A 25,808-nucleotide genomic window follows, 5' to 3' on the forward strand; every position below is an offset into this window, starting at 1 on the left:
CTGGCAGAGCTTAGATCCAGGCTCTGTTCACATCCTCTGGAGTCTACCTCTGATGGCATGTTGGGATGTACACCACCCGTGTAATACTTCTACATTACATGGTATCGCATGGAATATGTCCCATTTCTGTAGAGGTATGCTCAGTGGACTACGCTCAAGTACAGAGTGGAAAAAGGAAAGCATGCCGACATGTTATTGCCTGGCGCATTCACCTGGTTCATGGAGCCATATGGATATGTGCCAGAGAATGCACCATCAGGCAAACATAAAATAAATAAAAAAAATGGAAGAAGTGTGAGCATAGCGGAAGAGAGGTATTCCACTGTAATGAAGATGACCAGAAGGGGCGGCAGTGATGCGGTGTAGGGATCCTGATCACTAACTCCCAGAGGGGCTACAACACCCAGTCCCACCACCAATCAGCTGCTAGCAGGAGCTGTGGTCACTGGAACTAACACAGTCAGGGGCATTTATCAAAATATTTCTGCTACTGTGGTCCATTAAAAAAGTTGCAAATTATGGCGCACACCTTATTTGCAACTTTTTGAGATTCTCAACACTTTTCTAAAGTGGGCAAGACATGGTGTGGGGCATAGCGTGAGGGGACAAAGCCTACCATGGCCTGCCGAATTTACTATAACTTAGGTCAGAAACGTTCAAGTCAATGCCAGCCCCTTGCTGGCGTAAATCTAAGTTTCAGGAGCACAAAGCGCCAAATTTATTAAGAGGCATCTACCTCTTAATAAATAAGTTGCATCTCTTCTCAGTGCACAGAGGATAAGGGCTGGCGTATGAGAACACCAGTCTTGATGAATCTCCCCCTGTTGTTTGGAGCTGGAGGCAGGCAGCTCCTTCCAATGTGAAGTGACCATTTCTGGTTCCAGCTGCCGTTCACTATCCTAAAGAGAGGTCATCATCAATATCGAAGTGCTTCAAAACCCCTTTAATAGCAGACTGTAAAAGTACAAGACTTGTCTCTTTTTTCCTGGCTCTCATATTGCAGCTGATCTCCACAGACAGAAGAACAGAACTACTGTTCCGGGCACTAACCTGTGAAGTCCAGATACGTTCTGACGTTTCTTCTGTTTCCTCTGCTCCTCAGCCTCGAGCTGCAGCTGCCGGACGAGCTCCTTGGCGTTTATTTCTTTGCGGTTCAACGGCACAATCTAATACATATAAAACCAAAACCAATAAGAAAACATAATATTGCTGGCAGCGTTAAAAACAGATACAACATAGGAGTGCACTGAATGATATCAGCATCTACTATCAAATATCTGAAGGCGACATCTGTTTATTATATATATCCTATGTATATTACATTATATATTTGGAGCAACATAAAATGGCCATTTTTGTAACTGATCACTAAAGAGAGACTTTTCTTCATTTTATCCTAATCCTTTTTGGAATTATATTCTTTTGGATCTACATTTACAAATAAAATTTGGACCCATTCTTGGATTTAGGGCTGGGCAATATGGCCTAAAATCTATATTGTGATATAATTTGAAGCATGTACGATATAACGTTATATAGCGAGATATATTATTTTCTTCTGTATGTATACAAATTACATGGCCATCATCATCCATGTCCCCCAGCCAGCGCCATCAGTCCTATGCCATTGCCTTCATCATGTCCCCCAGCAAGCGCCATCAGCCCCATGCCATAGCCATCATCATCCATGTCCCCCAGCCAGTGCCATCAGCCCCATGCCATAGCCATCCAGCCCCCCCCCCCGGTAGATTCGGGCCCCTGCTAATCTGCTTACCTTTCCTGCAGGGTGGAAGCACGGCTGGCTGATGGAGTCTGCAGGAGACGGACCGTGTTTTCGTCCCAGAATGCACTGGGAGGGACCTGGCGTCACACACAGCGTCTGCCAGCGCGCTGACAATGTGTGAACACAAGGCCCTGCAGTGCGGTGCAGAGTCAGGAGGCCACGGAGCGGTGAGTGAGAAGCTTCTTCAACTCATTACCGCTCCGTGGTCATCTATCGCGATATGACGATATAAACAAAATCTATACCGTTGCCCGAATTTATGGCGATAATATCGTATATAATCTATATCGCCCACCCCTACTTGGATTCATATTGTTGTTGCCATATCTGACTAATTGCCATTATCACTGTCACTCAGATTGTGGTTATTATTAGAGCCGCCATTGTTGCTTATTGATCTTGTATTTGCTGCTATTTATTGTTGACACATATGATCCTGATTTTTAATCTTTATTTTTACTTCTATTAGCGTATATTTATAATTTCTCCGATGACCTCCGACCTGTGGCTCTCCCTCAGTTGCCATACTACAACTCCAAGCAGGCCCTGACAACCACAGGCTGTAGTCTGACAGCCCCAGATCACAGAGATCACCTGAACGGCCATGGTTAACAGCACATTCAGGGGGTTTAATGGAAGCCATATTAGGTTTTCCCCAGGGTTCCCAGAATCAGTAAGAAGGTTCTTACAGCTAAACGCGACTACGTGCTTCCGATGACAAGGAATAAGCCAGACAAATGTCGAACGTATTTTCCCTCTGCTTGTTAAATATTAACTACCAGGCCGAGGGATTAGGGCCACACAATGCAGGATTAGCTAAAATCATTACACATTATACAAACCGGTCACTTCAGGTTCTGCATGAGCGGCGAGGCTGAGATTCACGCAGGTACGGGTGCCGCAGTCTAAACACACAGGGCAGGCGAAGCTCAGTTATGTGAATGCGTGATCCACGTTGTGTTTCTTTGTTGTCTTGAGCGTGGCACAACAACACCATTAGTGCCACGTCACAGCACCCCAGCAGTCATAACCAAAGCTTCCTCATGTTAGACCATAATGCCCTCCACAGATGCCTTCAAATTGCCCTTATCTAATAAGACAACAATGCCACCTCTAAAAAACAGCCACAGTGCCGTACACTAGTCGCCTCCACCTCAGGTATCAGGCCCAGTGCCGCCTTAAAAACAATGCCACGACAGTCACCTGATGATGCCCACAATACGGAGTCACTAAAATGTAGGAAGTTACAAATAAGTAGACCCTAGAGGGCACTCAGATGTACCCAATCCTCCGACACCAACCTCTATGATCAGTGCCGGGAAGAACATGGCTGTCGTCCAGCACATGGGTGCGCCACACCAGGTTGTGTGTGGAACTGCAGGTCAGCTTCAGTGATGGGACCGAGCCACAATACTACACACAACCTGTGGGTAGATGTGGCATGGTTACTGGAAGCAGAAACGTTTTTTTTAATCCGGCTGCCTCTCCTGCAGAGATTCCCTAGCTTAGTATCATCAGATTTATGAGAAGATGTGGCGCACCCAGATCTTCAGAACACGCCTCACTTCTCTTCTATGTCTAGTCACCGGCCAAGTTTATTCCCTCAAGGCAAATTCAGCAAAGACCAGAATGGTTTCCACAACACATGCTCCGAGAGACCGCAGCTTGTTTTGTACCAGATTGCTCATGGCTGACAGCAGGGTAAGCTTGTGTCTATAGGGAGTAGAGATGAGCGAACTTCTGTTTTAAGTTCGGCGTCTAAAGTTCGGCTTCCGGTTAGCGGAGAATCCCGATCTGGATCCGGATATGAATTCCGACTTCCGTTGTGGTCCGTGGTAGCGGAATCAATAATGGCCGATTATTGATTCCGCTACCACGGACCACAACGGAAGTCGGAATTCATATCCGGATCCAGATCGGGATTCTCCGCTAACCGGAAGCCGAACTTTAGACGCCGAACTTAAAACAGAAGTTCGCTCATCTCTAATAGGGAGCCGTTCTGTAAACGCATCTCCTGGAAGATCCTGCCACCATATTCACTTAAAGGGGACCTTTCATGGGTTTATATGTTAGAAACTGGTATGCTTACCAGATAGGGCGGCCCCTACAGATGGCAGCACTTTTTGTTCTAAAATATCCCTCCATTCCGGCGCTGTGTCCCCCCTGCTGCTTTTGGCGCCTGATATCTTAACTTAGAGTATCAGTACAGGGAGGAGGAGACGGCCGGGTTACTTAATGGACGTCTTCTCCCTGGCTGTAGTGCGGTCTAATCGAAATAGAGAGCGGCACAGCCAGGAAGAAGGAGACGCCCATTGAGAAACCTGGCGTCTCCTCCTCCCTGTACTGATACTCTAAGTTAACATATCAGGCGCCAAAAGAAGCGCCCCATATATGTAACATGTTAAAGAGGACCGGTCTAGGAAGGCGGTGGCGATGAGGTGGATGGCGGAAAGACTTCCGTCGGTGGGCCAATGGAAGACACTGATGAATCATGCAATGAATATGGAAAAAATAGTGTATGTACATAGAAAGTGTCCAGGGAAATTCCAGAAAGTGTGGGGGGAGTGGTGTTCTTCGAATCACTCCTTGCAGTCTATGCATTTGCATTCCGTATCGGTGGATCCCAATGCACCGGGTGTCTGAATACTGGTCTGCAGGCCCGTAACACTTATTGATGCTATGTTGTGGAGATATTGCTGGTATTTACCTAACGCACTATGTATCATAACTGTATTGTGTGGAGTTGGTGGCTCCCCTGCGTGGGTTGCCACTGCTCCGGAATGTGATGAACCATGCTTGTTGTTAAGCTTCAATAAAACGAGTTTAAAAAAAAAAAAAAAAAGAGGACCGGTCACCTCTCCTGACATGTTGGATTTAGCAAATACTTGCATCACCATCAACTCTATGCTGTGATGGTCCTCTGTTACCACTCCTGAAAATTCAAACTCCATGGGACTGATTGAGATAGAGGAGTGAGTCCCACTGACTTTGAATGGAGCCGCAGCATGCACACTCAGCGACCACTCCAGAACGCGATCATGGGTCTCCTGATCACTGGAGGACCCATGGGTTGGACTCTCGCCGATCAGACACTGTCCTGTGATGCACTACGGTACAATGAACGTGAACTCACCGTGAACTCTTTCGGAGGTCTAGCGTCATACAATAAGGGTCCCTTCACTAGATGCAGGTCGTGGGTGGCGATAGTTGCCAATGTCCTCTTATCACACAGGTCTTCATGGAGTTTGGTCTAAAGCAATGGAATGCAATATGGAAAATATTAAAACCACAGGTTCATGGACCCCTGCTAGATTCCTAGTCACAAGGCACTAGACGTCTGTGTATTCTGAAGTCAACAGTAATCTAATGCTCCCCATTATCAGGCACCTAAGATCACTACTCCAGAGTCCAGACACTATTAGCCTCTGTTCACAACAGTGTATATGACCATCACATATCACAGGAAAATCTCCCGACATAGATGCTGGACACTACTATGGGGCAGATATGTCCAGATTATCCTTTGGGCACACATCATACATGCGGCCAGTATATGTCGGCATACCCGTTTTCAACTGTTTGCAATCAAAAGGGTACATAGGCTGAATAATGCTATCATGTGCTGCCATCAAGTGGACAACATGCTACATAACATGCTCGAAAACTAAAAAAAAATTCAGCTATAAAACAACTTTTTAAAAAGGTCCCCGTGTGTTCTAGTCAGCAGTTGGGAGTGCAGGGAGGGGGGTGAGGCAACAGTAGCAGGCCCCATGTACTTAAAGGGGTTTTGCAGAAGGTTAAAGGGAATCCATCACCACGATTTTGGACTATTATCTGCTCCAATACCAGAGTAGGACTGAAGATCACTATTTTATTTTTATTTTTCCTACTGCCCCCTGTTCCTCCTCTGTCAGCGTTTAAAGCTGCAGTGAAACACATAGTCAGGACCACTGTGCATGATGTTAGCACAGTGCTGCATTTAGGATCGTGTATTTTAGTGCAGCTCTGAGCGCTGACAGTGGGGAATGTGGATAGGACTCCTTATGTGCAGCACTATTCAAGTATTACCATAGATAATAGTCCAGAATGGTGGTGACAGATTATGTTTAAAAAAAATAAATAATAATAATTAAAGGAGTTCTCCAGGATTTTCATACTGATGTCCCCAAGATAGGTCATCAATATAAGATTGGCTGGGCTCCGACTCCCACCACCCCTGCTGATCAGCAGTTTGAAGAGGCCATGGAGTTGCGTGAGCTCTTAGGCCTCTTCCTAGGCCATGTGACGTCACTGTATATCGGTCACATTGCATACGCGTAGCTCAGTCCCATTCAAGCGCTGGGGGGCTGAGCTGTGATACCAAACACGGCCACTAAACAACGTACAGCGCTGTGCTTAGTAACCTGCAAGAAGGCTGCGGCGCTCAATGGAGCTCCAGTGCACGCCACAGCTTCCTCAAATAGCTGATCCATCAATATGAAAATCCTGAATAACCCCTTTAAGCTAAGTATTCAAAAACAGCAGAGCATGCTCCGCTTTCATGCCCGCCATTTTTTTTTAAGAGACCTACAAGTATTACTCACTGGTCCTGATTTTGGAACAGCGGTGATGTCACATAAATCCACGTGACTACTGCAGGCAATCACTGGCCTCAGCGGTAATGACAAGACCATGTATGACACAAGACCTCTGAGGCCAGTGACTGGCTGCAGTCGTCTCAGATATGAGGTCACCTCTGCAGGAAGGGGTGTGTATGGGTGGATTCACACACACTCATTCAAACACCATAAAAAGCATACATCGGGGGGGGGGAGGATATCAAGTGGCTGTATAGCATTTAAGTAAATTACAGCAGAGCCAATTCATGTTTGTAGGGGCTATAATAATTTAGGCCATAATTTCCTGCCCTTATTTTAATTTCTTAAAGAGTTAAATATTGATGGCATATCTTCAACATTTGATTGTGGGGGTCAGACACATGGCACTGCCACCGATCAACGAGTCGGATCCATGTTCAGATATTGATGAGCCCTGCCGATCAGATATTGCTGACTTATCTAAGGAAAAACCCCTCTCCTACCCAAGACTACCAAGGAAGTAGGCACCACCGAAGAACATTAGAGGTTGTGACACTAAAGGGGTTTTCCAGAGTACAACACTGATGGACAGGTCATCAATATCTGATTGGTATTGGTGCAGAGGACACAGCAGTTGCAGAGAGAGCAGAGCCTCTAGGTGTAACGGTAACGCCCAGTTGCTCCTAGAGGCTCATTTACATATATTAAACCTTTATTTTTCTCAGCAATGCGGGCACATATGAACATGGGACCAACAGATGCCTTCAGCTGCCAAGTGCACATGTAATAGGTACAAAACTGCTGACAGATGCCCTTTAACAATCCTACCCTGTCATTCTTCAACATGGCTGCTATCTCAGCTCCATCTGGGGTTTGTGCCACTAAGTTTCCTTCAGCCATACTGGAGTAATTGGCCTCATTTATCACAGCAGAGCCTTTATCACACAAGCAACAAGGCCAGTTTTTAAAGGAAACCTGTCACCAGGATTTTGCGCATAGAGCTGGGGACATGGGCTGCTAGATGGCCGCTAGCACATCTGCAATACCCAGTCCCCAGAGCTCTGTGTGCCTTTATTGTGTTAAAAAAACTTTTGATTGATATGCAAATGAACCCGATATGTGTCCTGTATCCGGAGATGAGTCCAGCGGAAAGGAGCCCAGCCCGCCCCGCGTCCTCCGAATCTCCTCCTTGCTGGCTGACGTCACAGAGCGGGACGGCATCATGTGTCGGCATCATGTTCATTCCCTGTGCTGGCATCAGCACAGGGAATGAACTACGCATGCGCTAGCTTGCGCATCGCGAGATTTCGGCGCTCCAGCTCTGTGACGTCAGCCAGCAAGGAGGAGATTCGGAGGACGCAGGGCGGTGCTGGGCTCCTTTCCGCTGGACTCATCTCCGGATACAGGACTCATATCAGGTCATTTGCATATCAATCAAAACGGTTTTTTAACACAATAAAGGCACAGAGAGCTATAGGGACTGGGTATTGCAGATGTGCTAGCGGCCATCTAGCAGCCCATGTCCCCAGCTCTATGCGCAAAATCCTGGTGACAGGTTCCCTTTAAGCTTTGAGAAATAAAACCCAATGTATTGGGGCAGGGGGCTTCATATCAGGGAGACTAGGACTTTTACCTGTGCTGTTAGGAACCGTTTCAGGGAGTTTCCAGGCTTCAGGTTCATCCCTTTGACCACACAGCACACAATATACGGCCGCACATCCTTCACGCTGGCACTGGCACTGACTATGAGGGCTGCAGGGTTCTCAGATATGTGAAGGACCCTCAGCATCATCCTATTCATGTTTTCCACCTCCTCGTCCTCATCATCTCCTCCACTGTCCTTTTTCGGTTTCCTCTGCTTCTTCTTCTTGTCCTTCACCTCCTCTTTTACTGCATTCTCGATTTTGGATTTCCCTTTTCCCCCTCCGCGGCCTCCGACCCTCAGATACTCCAGTATGGATTTGGTCTGGCAGCCATTCACCATCTTCTCCAGCCGTTTATCTTTCAGTTTGTTGCCCTTGAAGTTGATCTCCTTCAGCTTGGTGCAGTCCGCCAGCTCCGGTGGGATCTCCGTCAGCTGGTTATTGGAGAGGTCCAGACTCTAGGAATGGCAACAGAAGGTTAAAGGGGGGAAATAATGAGGCATGCTTGCTGTCAGTGACAGGAAACATTCCTGTTTATATTCAGGAGCTGCAGTTTGTTAAAATATATTAGTGCAGATAAAGTCCCATTCACACAGCTCATGTGGTGCACGGTCAGTCTACAGAGCGCGTCGGCCAACCGTGTTCGTAGACATAAAATATCAGGTAACTTATTAATTGACAACTTACTGGGAAACTCTGGGGGAGATTATCAAAATATGTGCAAGGAGAAGAAGTGGCGGTGTTGCCCATAGCAAGCAAACTGCTTAAAAAATAAGAAAACTTGAAAATAGATTTGTTGGTTTTTTTGCATCTGCATGTTCTGAGGGCTCATTAAAGGGCTTGTTCCATCTCACACATTGGTGGCATCGCTAGGATATGCCACTAATGTTAGTTAGGTGCAGGTCCTACCATTAGGACCCTCATCCATCTCTAGAACGGGCCCCGAAGGAGAGCATAGCACATACGCGGTGTGCTCTCCATTCACTTCTATAGGAGTTCTGAAAAGAGTCAAGCTCTGCTATTTTTGGAAATCCCATAAAAGTGAATGGAGAGCATACCGTGGGCCCCCTCGCCATTCACCTCCGTGGGCGTTCCGGAAAGCCGAGCCAGCAATCAGTTACTTTCAGAACTCCCGTAGAAACGGATGGCGGGCAGCTGCACATGTGCTGTGTGCTCTCCACTCACTTTGGGGGTCTTGTTCAGGAGATGGGTGCAGGCCCCAGAGGTGGGATCTACACCTATCTGACATTGGTAGCATATCCCAATGATATGTCACCAATATCTCAGATGAGAATACCCCTTTAACTCATTCCAACCCTGTTTTTACATAAAATTATTCCCCTGGAAAACCCCTTTTACACACCTTATCACAGAGGCGCTTCAGACAACTACTTTAAAAGAATTGTCTTGTCAGTCACTATTTTTTTTTAGAGCATCAAATAGCTTAAAAATCTTAAAAAGTACTACCTTACCGATTCCTCTGCCGCTCACGTTCCAGCACTTCTCCGGTCACCCGCCGGTCTCTACTTCCTGGTCCCTCTCGATACATAGGAAGTGTCGCCACTCATCGGGATGACCGCCTCAGCAGGTGGCGGTGAGCAGTCAACAGGGACCAAGAAGTAAAAACCGGCAGGGGACCCAGGAAGCGCTGGAACAGGAGGGCCGAGCATGACTTTTCATTTTTAAGCCATTCTGACCTCTGTCACCAGTTTTATGTCCCGTATGCAGCACACAACTGGTGACCCCTTCAGCTACCGTTACCTGCCACAAAACTCCATTCATTTCCCTTAGGCTACATGCACACGACCGCAAAACACGGATGCCGCCCGTGTGCGGTCCACAATTTACAGAATGGAACCGGCCACCCATAATAGAAATGCCTATTCTTGTCCTCATCTTTTGCGTCTCCATTAAAGTGATTGGGCCTGCATCCGAGCCACAAAAAATGTGTGGCTCGCATGCAGACCCTAACAGTCGGGTGAACGAGGCCTTAAGGCCATGTTCACACAGTGGAAGCTGGAGTGTATTCTACAAAGAAATCCACGGCAAAACCGTGTCCATCCTGCCCACCATTGTTCTGCTGTTCATGCCATTATTTTAATACCACATCAAGAAGGGGGCTAATCCGTGACAGAAATCCGAGGGTCACGCTCACATTTCTGAGTCTGCGTCACATATGTCAGACTTTTTTTATACAATTAAACATGGCCTAACCCAGTGGTGGCGAACCTATGGCACGGGTGACAGGAGGTGGCACTCAGAGTCCTCTCTAGTCTCTATGGGCACCCGAACCCTGTAAAAAGTCTATGGTGTACCAATAAGCCTTAGACTCTTCTGGCCATTCATCAGCGCAGGGCGCACTATGAACAGCACAGGCAGCGCACTGGATGTAGGCAGGCTGTTATAGATACATGATAAAGGTACATGGAAGATATACGGTACTATATTGGACGGTAGTATTCCGGTTATGGGTTTTGGGCTGTAGTTTGGGCACTCTGTCTGTGAAGGGTTCGCCATCACACTTTTTCAAACCTGTGTAAAGGTAGGGCTGCACCTGTCATCCATAGGTCCCATTGCAAAAAAAATTCACTTTTAAGATTAGAAGAACAATTGCGTCACCTATCATTTTTCTGCCAGTTAAAGCAGATAGCAGCACATATCCTATTTTCCTAATATTCTTATTTTTGATTGATTTTTTTTTAATTCTATTTTCTGAGCACAATTATGGTGGACACCACAGCATTTAGAGATATGCTTTACAGCAGCCCCCCTGGGCCACAGACACAGTAGTCTGGAGGGGACTCACTGACTTCTATGGGAGAGTTTGCTAGGCGTGACCTGTGCAGAGGTCAGGAGGGAGTAGAAAAGCTGTGATATCAGATATTGTGAATGGTGGATCCTGTGTTATCTCTATACAGGTGATATCTATCATTATAATCCTGCCTGTGATGATAAGTAGAGGACTTCTGAGTCACCTGCACAGACCAAGAAGTGGTGCCGTTATTAGACTTAGTGGCCATTGCCAAACCTGCCGGATTTTTCTTTACATTTAAAGTACATTTTAAATTCTTTACAATATGTGTAACATATAGGGCTTCTGCCATTGCACTAGAGCAGGCTGACCTTAGAGTTGTGCGCTGGTCAGCTGAAGTGATCCGCCTTGATCCCATCCCAATGGGCGGCTGCACTTCAGTGAAAAGAGAAGCTTTAATATATGCGAATGAGCCTCTAGGAACAAACATCATTGCGACCGATTTCTCAAAGTCTCACACCTGCTATGCGCCGCAGGCGTACTACAGAAGAGATCCGCCAGTGAGCCCGCTCCCTGTACTGCGCCGATTACTGAACCGCGCGCAACAGCTGCGAGACTGAAATCAGTGGCAAGGACGTTCACGATCCCTGGCCCTGTCAAAGTGCAGGGGGGCAGCAGGAAGAAAGGAGCCTCTAGGTGTAATGGTAACGCCCCCATTGCTCCTAGAGGCTCATTTGCATATATCAAAACTTTTTTCCCCACTGAAATGCAGCCAAATATTGGGATGGGACAAGACAGATCACTTCAGCTGAGCAGCGCACAGGTCTAAGGTCAGCCTGCCGTTACAGAAGCCGTGTGAAGGCTGGATTTATACAACAGGTCATTTTCTGATGACATACAGGCATAGCAAGCACTACATGTACAGCGCGGTCTACTGCACTTCCCATCCTCTTAGTGCAGGGATGGGCAACCTGCGGCTCTCCAGCTGTTGTAAAACTACAACTCCCAACATGCCCTGCTGTAGGCTGATAGCTGTAAGCAGTCCATGCTGGGAGTTGTAGTTTTGCAACAGCTGGAGAGCCTTAGATTGGCCATCCCTGCTTTAACAGTATACTGAAGTACAGAAGGACTGCCTGGCTAATGCAACCCTAGGGACAGGAGCTTTAGGCCGTATTCACACCATTGCAGCATGCTGTGCTACTGTGTCACTGGATGGCACTTCAGTCACGTCCATTGCCCCTACAGAAATGAGTGGCACAGTGGACGTAGCGCCGTACATGATGTGCCGCTGACAGCCATCACCTATATGGCAGCACACTGAATGGCCACCATTGTGCTGCCCCTACAGAAATGAGTGGCACAGTGGCCGTAGCGCCGTACATGATGTGCCGCTGACAGCCATCACCTATGTGGCGGCACACTGGGTGGCCACCATTGATCTGCCTGCCCCCCTCACACCCCCTACCTTCAGCCCCGACAGGTGGCCGATCTCCCCTCCCAGCTCCTGCAGCTGGTTGTCGGCGGCAGTGATGGAGGCCAGCAGGGTCAGCTGGGGGCTCATGAGGCCGGCGGGGAGGCGGGTGACCAGGTTCCGGGACAGGTTGAGCCCCGCCAGCTTGGTGCAGCGCTCCAGGCCCGGGGGCAGCTCCCGCAGCCGGTTCCAGCTGACGTTCAGCGTGCACAGCTCCGGCAGGTTACACAGCTCGGCCGGCAGCTCCTCCAGCTCATTCCCCGACACGTCCAGCACCTTCAGGCCGCGCAGCTGCTCCAGGCTCCGGGGGAGGCTCCGCAGCTTGTTCTTGCACAGGATCAGGCTCTGCAAGTGGGAGAGGCGGCCCAGATCAGCCGGGAGCTCCCGCAGCTCGGAGCATCCGCTCACCTCCAAGTAATTGAGGAGAGTGAGGGAGAAGAGAGCGGGCGGTAAGTGGCCATCACTCTGCCGGAGCCGCTCGTCCGCTCCCTGCAGCACCAGCTCCCGCCGCTTCTCCTTCTCCGCCCGCTCTACCTCTGACCACTGCGCAGCCATGTTGTCCAGGGACCATAATACACGTGCATTCACGGAACTACAGCGGAGCCAATCAGAGAGCTGGACGTCATCCTCCGTCCAATAGTAGGACCAATGGGGAGGCCAGACGTCAGTCTCCAGGACGTGATGCGCCCAATCAGAGAGCTGGAATCCTATTTCCTGTCAGTATAATACGACCATTTAGAATGCTAGACGCATGCAAGAGTAACGGACCAATCAGGGCGCTAGACGTCATTCAGCAACAGGAATTGCAACCAATCACGAAACGTGACGTCATTTCTCAACTCCAAACCAATCGCTGCTCGTTGACTACTGCATTTATAGGCTATAGGTCGTCATTGAGCCTCTATACAACAATCTACGCGTTTCAGCAGTGGCTGCAGCCTTTTCTCAGCCTTGCAAGCCTGAGGAAGCCAGCACAGCGCAGCTGAAACGCATTGCTTTTTGTATTTCATTTATGATGTTTTAATAAACATTTTGTGAAGAAAGATCCAGAGCAGTGCGCCATTTTATCCAGATTCTTCTCTGCCTGCTGATTCTACTACATTTTCGGTGGATGTGTCTGGCGGGCAGGTGCGGCAGCCCCGTCTCCCTCTAACTAAGGGCTCATGCACACAACCGCAGGTTTTGTCCGCATCTGATGTATATTTTTTGCGGAACAGCACATTGTGTGCTGGCCGTGTCCATATGTCGGCTCCATAACCCCCTTCCCCTTCGGAAAAAAATAGAATATAAAGGGCCACAAAAGATGCGGACAGCACTCTGTGTGCTGTAATGGATGTCGGGCGGCACCGCAAAGATTGTGGGTGCACAGTCCGCGGGCGTCGCCCCAGGAACTTCAATGAAAGAAAGAACCGGCACTCCTTGCGATGTAGTATAGCAATGTTTTATTCGCCACTCATAGGTAGAAGTAAGCTCAAGCAAACAGCGAGTGGCAATGAACATGAACATGTGTTTCAATAGCCCGCCCCTGGTCACATGATAGAAGTCTTCAAGTCATGTTGGCAGGGAAACCAAAATTTGTTTACTAACATCTAGAGAAAGAAAAATGAATGCGATCCTTCTGTATCACCGAAGATCGCTATGAATCAATTGCACTGCGGAAACACAAATGGAAACAGTTACATAAATCGAGCACGGATAATGGTTATATACAATAAACATCTCCTATATATCTTCATAAGAAGCTGCTCACCGAGTACTCCCGATTCAACCCTTTGGGTTTCATCATTTGTAGGCGGTGAATCCAATAGGCTTCATGTTTGAGTAGTAACTCCACCCTGTTACCTCCCCTACGAGGTGGCAGTACCTCTTCGATGATTTGAAATATTGAAATCAAAGTTGTGACACATTAGGTTTCTGTTGATGGAAATGTAAAGGAATTGGCAATAGTACATTTTCATTGCGGATTGTCGATTTGTGTTTAGCAAAACGATCTTCATACGCATCGTAGTCTCACCTACATAACAAGTCCACATGGACATTTCAACAGATATACAATGAAGGTGCTATTGCACGAGAAATGACCCGTTACTGGGATTTGTTCCCCACTATGCGGGTGTGAAATATAGGAACCTTTTATTATTATGCTAGAGCAATGGATACAACTTAAGCAAGAAAAGGGGCCCTTCCTGACAGTAGATAAAGTCATTTGTCGGGGGCCCTTCTTAATAGTACCTATATCCGCTCTGATAATTTTGTCTTTGATGTTGCCAGCCCGCTTGTGACATAACATGGGGGGGACTTTGAAATTCTACAATCTGAGGATATGACCTGGTCACTATATTCCAGTGTTTATTGACAACCGCTCTTATGCGATTAATCCAAGGGTGGTCCTGTACAACTAGGGGGAGTCTTTTCTGCGGTGATTTGATTTGGCCTATGGGCGATGTTTCGCATTTATTTCACTGATGTGTAAGTAGCCATTCCGGGTATCCCCTTTGCCTAAATTTGTTGGTCATCTCTTGGAGACGAATATGACGGGTAGAGGGATTACTAACAATTCTATTGACCCTCTGGAATTGTGAATACGGTATCGACTTTTTAGTGGCCGGTGGATGATTGCTCTCGTAGCTAAGCAGGCTATTGCGATCTGTATTCTTGGTATATAAATCTGTTATACATTCACCTTCTTGACCCTTTATGACCCAAGTGTCCAAAAAAGGTATTTTCAAAGAATCAGTGTGTGCCGTAAACTTTAGCTCGGGCCATATATTATTGATAAACATGAAAAATTCCTGAAAGGTCTCAACGTCGCACCGCCATATGCAAAACACATCGTCTATAAAACGCTTCCAAAAAATACAATGCTCTTGAAATAGTGGATGAGGATATATGAAATCCTGTTCAAACTGAGCCATATAACAATTTGCATACGGCGGTGTGACATTGGACCCCATCGCCGTCCCGCAGCACTGTTGGTAATAAGTATCTTGAAAAAGAAAGTAATTTCATGTCAGGACTGTGGTCAGAAGGGCAAGGAAAAAATCTTTCTGATGTAATGTGTACTCACTTCGATCCAACATATTCCGCACTGCGGTTACACCTTTGAGATGGGTTATGGAGGTATATAAGCTACACACATCTAGAGTCACCAATGTGCAATTTGTATCAATTTTATTTTTTTTGAGCTCCTCTAGGAAGTGATGGGTGTCCCTCAAGTACGAGGGAGCAACTTGTGTTAAAGGTGTAAGAATTTTTTCAAGGAGGATAGCAGGAGGGGTCAGTATTGAATCGTTTGCTGCAACTATAGGTCGTCCGGGGGGAGTTCCATACATTTATGCACCTTGGGGAGGGTATAAAATACAGGGGTGATTGGATGTTGTTTGATCAGAAATTCCGCTAGTTTCCGATCTATAGTGGCGTTTCCTTCATATTTTTTAATCAAAGACTCAAGCTCACGCTTGATGTCAAATACTGGATCCCTCGACAGAATTGTATATGTTTCATTATCGGATAATTGGCCTAGAATTTCTTGCACATAATAATCCTTGTCAAGTATCACCAGGGCTCCCCCTTTATCTGCAGGTTTGAATATAAGTGTATCGTCATCCAATAGATGACGGATAGTTTGTCTCTCTAGAGTCGAGAGATTCTGGTGTAGATAGCACTGCCCCCCTTGTTTCAACTGAGTTAATAATTTATCAATATCCCTCTTAACTAGCCCTATATAAGTTTCTACCGGGTGTTCGCTTCTAGGAGGCATATAATGGCTTTTCAGCCGTAAGCCAAATTGCTTCAAAGTCAACCAGTAGTTTCATCAGGATGTCCAATGTCCCCAGATGCGGATTCCCTCTCCTTAGAGAAGTGGGCTTTTAGCCGCATAGATCGGAAAAAAACGTTGGAGGTCCATGTCCAAGTTTAAGGTGTCAAGAGGTGCAGTGGGACTAAATTATAGACCCCTCTGTAATTGCTGTATTTGAGCTAAATTTACAGTCTTAGAGGACAAGTTTAAAACTAAAGAATCGGATGTACCTGAGAACGAGTCACTCGTGGAGCGTCTGCATCTCCGATGATGGCGGCCTGCTCTCCTTGTGTTGGCTTTCTTGGGCGACGTCGTCTCCCTAAAAAAAGTTGCTGGCCAGTGGTGGATTCGCTCCCAGATCCTGAGGATGTGTAGCCTGCCCTGCGGCCTGGGCGTCTGGTGTTCTGGATAGCCGCGCCGGACTTGTCTTGCCACCGGTAAACACGATTTCTTTTGGTAGCTTGAATTAGCATTTTCAAATCTGTGCATTGTTTATCAACTTTTAGTTTTGATGCTTGTAAGTCCTCTGCCTTTAGACAATCCCTTAATTGGGTCTCAATGGAGTCAATGGTCTGCTTGCTATCAGAGATAGCTTGAGTGAGATGTTCAATAGTAAGTGTAATCAAATGCAGAGAGCACTTGTTTAAAATGCTGGTAAAATTGGGTGCAGTAGTCAGGATTGTCACCAAACAATGTAGGTCTAAGGTTCAGTCGTAGGCCCCGCGGTATACGTTGTGTACGATAGTACTCAGCAAGTATGGCCGCGTGTAATTCAAGAGAGATTAAATGCATTTACTTGGACATGGACCTGCAACGTTTTTTTCCGATCTATGCAGCTAAAAGCCCACTTCTCTAAGGAGAGGGAATCCGCATCTGGGGACATTGGACATCCTGATGAAACTACTGGTTGACTTTGAAGCAATTTGGCTTACGGCTGAAAAGCCATTATATGCCTCCTAGAAGCGAACACCCGGTAGAAACTTATATAGAGCTAGTTAAGAGGGATATTGATAAATTATTAACTCAGTTGAAACAAGGGGGGCAGTGCTATCTACACCAGAATCTCTCGACTTTAGAGAGACAAACTATCCGTCATCTATTGGATGACGATACACTTATATTCAAACCTGCAGATAAAGGGGGAGCCCTGGTGATACTTGACAAGGATTATTATGTGCAAGAAATTCTAGGCCAATTATCCGATAATGAAACATATACAATTCTGTCGAGGGATCCAGTATTTGACATCAAGCGTGAGCTTGAGTCTTTGATTAAAAAATAGGAAGGAAACGCCACTATAGATCGGAAACTAGCGGAATTTCTGATCAAACAACATCCAATCACCCCTGTATTTTATACCCTCCCCAAGGTGCATAAATGTATGGAACGCCCCCCGGACGACCTATAGTTGCAGCAACCGATTCAATACTGACCCCTCCTGCTATCCTCCTTAAAAAAATTCTTACACCTTTAACACAAGTTGCTCCCTCGTACTTGAGGGACACCCATCACTTCCTAGAGGAGCTCAAAAAAATAAAAATTGATACAAATTGCACATTGGTGACTGTAGATGTGTGTAGCTTATATACCTCCATAACCCATCTCAAAGGTGTAACCGCAGTGCGGAATATGTTGGATCGAAGTGAGTACACATTACATCAGAAAGATTTTTTCCTTGCCCTTCTGACCACAGTCCTGACACGAAATTGCTTTCTTTTTTAAGATACTTATTACCAACAGAGCCGCGGGACGGCGATGGGGTCCAATGTCACACCGCGGTATGCAAATTGTTATATGGCTCAGTTTGAACAGGATTTTATATATCCTCATCCACTATTTCAAGAGCATTGTATTTTTTGGAAGCGTTTTATAGACGATGTGTTTTGCATATGGCGGTGCGACGTTGAGACCTTTCAGGAATTTTTCATGTTTATCAATAATATATGGCCCGAGCTAAAGTTTACGGCACACACTGATTCTTTGAAAATACCTTTTTTGGATACTTGGGTCATAAAGGGTCAAGATTGTGAATGTATAACAGATTTATATACCAAGAATACAGATCGCAATAGCCTGCTTAGCTACGAGAGCAATCATCCACCGGCCACTAAAAGTCGATACCGTATTCACAATTCCAGAGGGTCAATAGAATTGTTAGTAATCCCTGTACCCGTCATATTCGTCTCCAAGAGATGACCAACAAATTTAGGCAAAGGGGATACCCGGAATGGCTACTTACACATCAGCGAAATAAATGCGAAACATCGCCCATAGGCCAAATCAAATCACCGCAGAAAAGACTCCCCCTAGTTGTACAGGACCACCCTTGGATTAATCGCATAAGAGCGGTTGTCAATAAACACTGGAATATAGTGACCAGGTCATATCCTCAGATTGTAGAATTTCAAAGTCCCCCCCATGTTATGTTACAAGCGGGCTGGCAACATCAAAGACAAAATTATCAGAGCGGATATAGGTACTATTAAGAAGGGCCCCCGACAAATGACTTTATCTACTGTCAGGAAGGGCACCTTTTCTTTCTTAAGTTGTATCCATTGCTCTAGCATAATAAAAGGTTCCTATATTTCACACCCGCATAGTGGGGAACAAATCCCAGTAACGGGTCATTTCTCGTGCAATAGCACCTTCATTGTATATCTGTTGAAATGGCCATGTGGACTCTGCTATGTAGGGGAGACTACGATGCGCATGGAGGATCGATTTGCTAAACACAAACCGACAATTCGTAACGAAAATGTATTACTGCCAATTCCCTTACATTTTCATCAACAGAAACATAACGTGTCACAACTTCGATTTCAAATCATGGAAGAGGAGCTGCCTCCTAGAAGGGGGGTAATAGGGTGGAGCTATTGCTTAAACGCGAAGCCTATTGGATTCACTGCCTACAAACGATGGCACCCAGAGGGTTGGATCGGGAGTATGCGGTGAGCAGTTTCTTATGAGGATGTGTAGGAGATGTTCATTGCCTTTATCATCCGTGTCACAATTTATCTAATTATTTTTGTTTCTATATATTTCCGCAGTGTAATTGATTCATAGCGATCTTCGATGATACAGAAGGATCGTATTTATGTCTTCCTTTCCCTAGATGTGGTTGTCCTGCCAACATGACGTCAGAATCATATGACTTGAAGGCTTCTATCATGTGACCAGGGGCGGGCTATTGAAACATATGTTCATGTTCATTTTATTGCCACTCGCTGTTTGCTTGAGCTTACTTCTACCTATGAGTGGCGAATAAAACATTGCTATACTACATCGCAAGGAGTGCCGGTTCTTTCTTTCATTGAAGCACTCTGTGTGCTGTCCGCATCTGTTGCTCCGTTCCGTGGTCCGCAAAAAAATATATAACATGTCCTATTGTCCGTTTTGTGGACAAGAATAGGCATTTCTACAATGGGCCACCCGCTCCGTTCCGCAATTTGCGGACCGCAAAACACACAACGGTGGTGTGCATGTAGCCTTACGGACAAGGCTAGGACAGTTTTATAGAAGGCAGGATGTTCTGTAGGAGTAAGCATGCTGTTATCTGGTGTGGTGCTGGAGCTCGTCGACGTATTACACCAGGGAAGCTCCCGCTTTAGTTGTTATCTATTACATGATTGACTGAAGGAATACAGTGATATTGGATGTTTTTCGGCCCACGTGGCCTTCACCTGACACAGGGATGCTGCACTGAAGAGAGAAGGCACTGCAGGAAGGGGACTAAGCCCAAATGTATGGCGCCATTATGTCCCACTGGGTATTCCTTCAATAAATCAGGAGTCTGCTTTCTGCAGTACAGAGTGTTTTCATTACTGCATACAGTGATGTCACAGTACAGGGAAAATGTACACAGTGATGTCACAGTATGGGGGGGGGTAATGTACACAGCGATGTCACAGTACAGGGGTAATGTACACAGCGATGTCACAGTTCAGGGGTAATGTACACAGTGATGTCACAGTACAGGGATAATGTACACAGTGATGTCACAGTACAGGGGTAATGTACACAGTGATGTCACAGTACAGGGGTAATGTACACAGTAACATCACAGTACAGAGCTAATGTACACAGTGATGTCACAGTACAGGGGTAATGTACACAGTGATGTTACAGTACAGGGGATAATGTACACAGTGATGTCATAGTACAGGGGTAATGTACACAGTGATGTCATAGTACAGGGGTAATGTACACAGTGATCTCACAGTACAGGGGTAATGTACACAGTGATGTCACAGTACAGGGATAATGTACACAGTAACATCACAGTACAGAGCTAATGTACACAGTGATGTCACAGTACAGGGGTAATGTACACAGTGATGTTACAGTACAGGGGTAATGTACACAGTGATGTCACAGTACAGGGGTAATGTACACAGTGATGTTACAGTACAGGGGTAATGTACACAGTGATTTCACAGTACAGGGGTAATGTACACAGTGATGTCACAGTACAGGGATAATGTACACAGCAATGTCACAGTACAGGGGTAATGTACACAGTGATGTTACAGTACAGGGGTAATGTACACAGTGATGTCACAGTACAGGGGATAATGTACAGGGGTAATGTACACAGTGATGTTACAGTACATGTCACGGCTGTTTAAGGGTAACCAGAGCATACACAGTAAGAAGAGCTACTGATCGGACCCCAAACTAGGGAAGAGAAAGTGTGACCCCTGTCAGACCCTCAACACTCTCCCTATGCTGCTAAAGCACATGCCCGGATCCAAATGGTGGAACAAGGCATGCCCGCGTACCTTAGACTGATGAGCCCTGTAACCCCTACAATAGTGGAAGGGGCACGGCCACCGATGCCCTGCTCAGAATATAGAGGGAACCGTGGCCACCTCAGATCCAGTCAGGAAATCACCAGGTACACAACAAAGTCTGCACACTTAGCTGATGGAGCTGCAGCCGCAGAGAAGATGGATCCAAGGGCCGCTGGCAATATCCGGAGTGCTTGCAGCAGCAGAACACAGGTCCAGAGAACTAGTAGCTAAAGAAGTGAAGATACTCAAGGCAGAGCTACAACTGAAAAGAGAAATATAATCCACGCCCTGCAATAGGAGGAGGGGTGATTTAAAGGCAGGGAAATCAAACGCAGGAGAGACAGCTGGGAGTAAAGACCTCATCACAGGGGCGGAGAAACAGAACAGTGAGAACACCTCCAAATTCTAAGTTACATCATCACAGGGGTGGAGACACAGAGCTGTGAGAACGTCTCAAAGCTCTGGTAGTGACAGTACAGGGATAATGTACACAGTGATGTCACAGTACAGGGATAATGTACACAGTGATGTCACAGTACAGGGGTATTGTACACAGTGATGTCACAGTACAGGGATAATGTACACAGTGATGTCACAGTACAGGGATAATGCACACAGTGATGTCACAGTACAGGGATAATGTACACAGTGATGTTACAGTACAGGGGTAATGTACACAGTGATGTCACAGTACAGGGGTAATGTACACAGTGATGTCACAGTACAGGGATAATGTACACAGTGATGTCACAGTACAGGGGTAATGTACACAGTGATGTCACAGTACAGGGATAATGTACACAGTGATGTCACAGTACAGGGATAATGTACACAGTGATGTCACAGTACAGGGGTAATGTACACAGTGATGTTACAGTACAGGGGTAATGTACACAGTGATGTCACAGTACAGGGGATAATGTACAGGGGTAATGTACACAGAGATGTTACAGTACAGGGATAATGTACACAGTGATGTCACAGTACAGGGGTAATGTACACAGTGATGTCACAGTACAGGGGTAATGTACGCAGTGATGTCACAGTACAGGGATAATGTACACAGTGATGTCACAGTACAGGGGTAATGTACACAGTGATGTCACAGTACAGGGGATAATGTACACAGTGATGCCACAGTACAGGGATAATGTACACAGCGATGTCACAGTACAGGGGTAATGTACACAGCGATGTCACAGTACAGGGATAATGTACACAGTGATGTCACAGTACAGGGATAATGTACACAGTGATGTCACAGTACAGGGGTAATGTACACAGTGATGTTACAGTACAGGGGTAATGTACACAGTGATGTCACAGTACAGGGATAATGTACACAGTGATGTCACAGTACAGGGGTAATGTACACAGTGATGTCACAGTACAGGGGATAATGTACACAGTGATGCCACAGTACAGGGATAATGTACACAGCGATGTCACAGTACAGGGGTAATGTACACAGCGATGTCACAGTACAGGGATAATGTACACAGTGATGTTACAAAACAGGGGTAATGTACACAGTGATGTCACAGTACAGGGGATAATGTACAGGGGTAATGTACACAGTGATGTTACAGTACATGTCACGGCTGTTTAAGGGTAACCAGAGCATACACAGTAAGAAGAGCTACTGATCGGACCCCAAACTAGGGAAGAGAAAGTGTGACCCCTGTCAGACCCTCAACACTCTCCCTATGCTGCTAAAGCACATGCCCGGATCCAAATGGTGGAACAAGGCATGCCCGCGTACCTTAGACTGATGAGCCCTGTAACCCCTACAATAGTGGAAGGGGCACGGCCACCGATGCCCTGCTCAGAATATAGAGGGAACCGTGGCCACCTCAGATCCAGTCAGGAAATCACCAGGTACACAACAAAGTCTGCACACTTAGCTGATGGAGCTGCAGCCGCAGAGAAGATGGATCCAAGGGCCGCTGGCAATATCCGGAGTGCTTGCAGCAGCAGAACACAGGTCCAGAGAACTAGTAGCTAAAGAAGTGAAGATACTCAAGGCAGAGCTACAACTGAAAAGAGAAATATAATCCACGCCCTGCAATAGGAGGAGGGGTGATTTAAAGGCAGGGAAATCAAACGCAGGAGAGACAGCTGGGAGTAAAGACCTCATCACAGGGGCGGAGAAACAGAACAGTGAGAACACCTCCAAATTCTAAGTTACATCATCACAGGGGTGGAGACACAGAGCTGTGAGAACGTCTCAAAGCTCTGGTAGTGACAGTACAGGGATAATGTACACAGTGATGTCACAGTACAGGGATAATGTACACAGTGATGTCACAGTACAGGGGTATTGTACACAGTGATGTCACAGTACAGGGATAATGTACACAGTGATGTCACAGTACAGGGATAATGCACACAGTGATGTCACAGTACAGGGATAATGTACACAGTGATGTTACAGTACAGGGGTAATGTACACAGTGATGTCACAGTACAGGGGTAATGTACACAGTGATGTCACAGTACAGGGATAATGTACACAGTGATGTCACAGTACAGGGGTAATGTACACAGTGATGTCACAGTACAGGGATAATGTACACAGTGATGTCACAGTACAGGGATAATGTACACAGTGATGTCACAGTACAGGGGTAATGTACACAGTGATGTTACAGTACAGGGGTAATGTACACAGTGATGTCACAGTACAGGGGATAATGTACAGGGGTAATGTACACAGAGATGTTACAGTACAGGGATAATGTACACAGTGATGTCACAGTACAGGGGTAATGTACACAGTGATGTCACAGTACAGGGGTAATGTACGCAGTGATGTCACAGTACAGGGATAATGTACACAGTGATGTCACAGTACAGGGGTAATGTACACAGTGATGTCACAGTACAGGGGATAATGTACACAGTGATGCCACAGTACAGGGATAATGTACACAGCGATGTCACAGTACAGGGGTAATGTACACAGCGATGTCACAGTACAGGGATAATGTACACAGTGATGTCACAGTACAGGGGTAATGTACACAGTGATGTCACAGTACAGGGGTAATGTACGCAGTGATGTCACAGTACAGGGATAATGTACACAGTGATGTCACAGTACAGGGGTAATGTACACAGTGATGTCACAGTACAGGGGATAATGTACACAGTGATGCCACAGTACAGGGATAATGTACACAGCGATGTCACAGTACAGGGGTAATGTACACAGCGATGTCACAGTACAGGGATAATGTACACAGTGATGTTACAAAACAGGGGTAATGTACACAGTGATCTCACAGTACAGGGGTAATGTACACAGTGATGTCACAGTACAGGGATAATGTACACAGTAACATCACAGTACAGAGCTAATGTACACAGTGATGTCACAGTACAGGGGTAATGTACACAGTGATGTTACAGTACAGGGGTAATGTACACAGTGATGTCACAGTACAGGGGTAATGTACACAGTGATGTTACAGTACAGGGGTAATGTACACAGTGATTTCACAGTACAGGGGTAATGTACACAGTGATGTTACAGTACAGGGGTAATGTACCCAGTGATGTCACAGTACAGGGGATAATGTACAGGGGTAATGTACACAGTGATGTTACAGTACAGGGGTAATGTACACAGTGATGTCACAGTACAGGGGATAATGTACAGGGGTAATGTACACAGTGATGTTACAGTACATGTCACGGCTGTTTAAGGGTAACCAGAGCATACACAGTAAGAAGAGCTACTGATCGGACCCCAAACTAGGGAAGAGAAAGTGTGACCCCTGTCAGACCCTCAACACTCTCCCTATGCTGCTAAAGCACATGCCTGGATCCAAATGGTGGAACAAGGCATGCCCGCGTACCTTAGACTGATGAGCCCTGTAACCCCTACAATAGTGGAAGGGGCACGGCCACCGATGCCCTGCTCAGAATATAGAGGGAACCGTGGCCACCTCAGATCCAGTCAGGAAATCACCAGGTACACAACAAAGTCTGCACACTTAGCTGATGGAGCTGCAGCCGCAGAGAAGATGGATCCAAGGGCCGCTGGCAATATCCGGAGTGCTTGCAGCAGCAGAACACAGGTCCAGAGAACTAGTAGCTAAAGAAGTGAAGATACTCAAGGCAGAGCTACAACTGAAAAGAGAAATATAATCCACGCCCTGCAATAGGAGGAGGGGTGATTTAAAGGCAGGGAAATCAAACGCAGGAGAGACAGCTGGGAGTAAAGACCTCATCACAGGGGCGGAGAAACAGAACAGTGAGAACACCTCCAAATTCTAAGTTACATCATCACAGGGGTGGAGACACAGAGCTGTGAGAACGTCTCAAAGCTCTGGTAGTGACAGTACAGGGATAATGATAAGCAATAAAGTATTGGAATCGTACTCACCAGATCTCACGGTCAACCGGAATGCAACAGCCCACCTGGAGTCCAAGATTCTTTAGGGCTCCCTCATGGTGAATCCGAAAAAAAGCAATGGAGGCAGCATATCCGGTAAAAAAACCCTTTATTGGGTCCAGCCAAGTGAACTTGACGTGCAAAAAAGTAGTGACGTTTCGGCCGCTTCACAGCCTTTATCAAACACACTGTGTACTTTAAAGGTACCTGCTTAAATATACTAAAACACACCCCCTATCGATGGGGTGACCAATGACAGAGAAAAGAAATACTGATGTCATTCAAAGTGCGCCCACAGGTGCTCATTCAAAGTGTCTCATTCCTATACGTTAAGTCCCCTGTCCCACATACCTTCACCTTGCACGTGTGTCACGGCGTATCCAGGGCTCTGGCGCGCATGTCGGGAGAGAGGGAGCAACGTCACTGGCCGCTTTACTCCGAGTCAGCTGACCGCAGGAAGCTCCGCCCCTTCGTCGCACGTCATCACCAGTCTCCCGGCATGGGCGCCGTTGCCAAGGACGCCTGGGAGTCACCTCCTCCCCGCCGCCTGCAAGCGATCGCTCCAGCGCATCGCGCCCACAGCACCAGCAGCCA

At 46.6% G+C, this 25,808-nt stretch overlaps 1 protein-coding gene across 1 annotated transcript in view; it reads right to left on the reverse strand.

Moving 5' to 3' along the window:
* LOC122926777 (leucine-rich repeat-containing protein 47-like) overlaps nucleotides 1-12,821 on the reverse strand; it is a 33,746-nt gene extending 20,925 nt beyond the window's left edge. The window contains exons 1-4 of the mRNA XM_044278259.1: nucleotides 12,221-12,821; nucleotides 7,994-8,461; nucleotides 4,917-5,033; nucleotides 1,051-1,166 (exon numbers count right to left, since the gene is read on the reverse strand). Coding sequence (XP_044134194.1) covers nucleotides 1,051-1,166; nucleotides 4,917-5,033; nucleotides 7,994-8,461; nucleotides 12,221-12,781 — 1,262 coding nt within the window. The 5' untranslated portion in view covers nucleotides 12,782-12,821. The remainder of the gene's footprint in view (nucleotides 1-1,050; nucleotides 1,167-4,916; nucleotides 5,034-7,993; nucleotides 8,462-12,220) is intronic.
* Between the last annotated feature and the right edge of the window lie 12,987 nt (nucleotides 12,822-25,808).

This window comes from Bufo gargarizans, chromosome 2, assembly GCF_014858855.1.
Source record: "Bufo gargarizans isolate SCDJY-AF-19 chromosome 2, ASM1485885v1, whole genome shotgun sequence".
NCBI classification, from domain to species: Eukaryota; Metazoa; Chordata; class Amphibia; order Anura; family Bufonidae; genus Bufo; species Bufo gargarizans.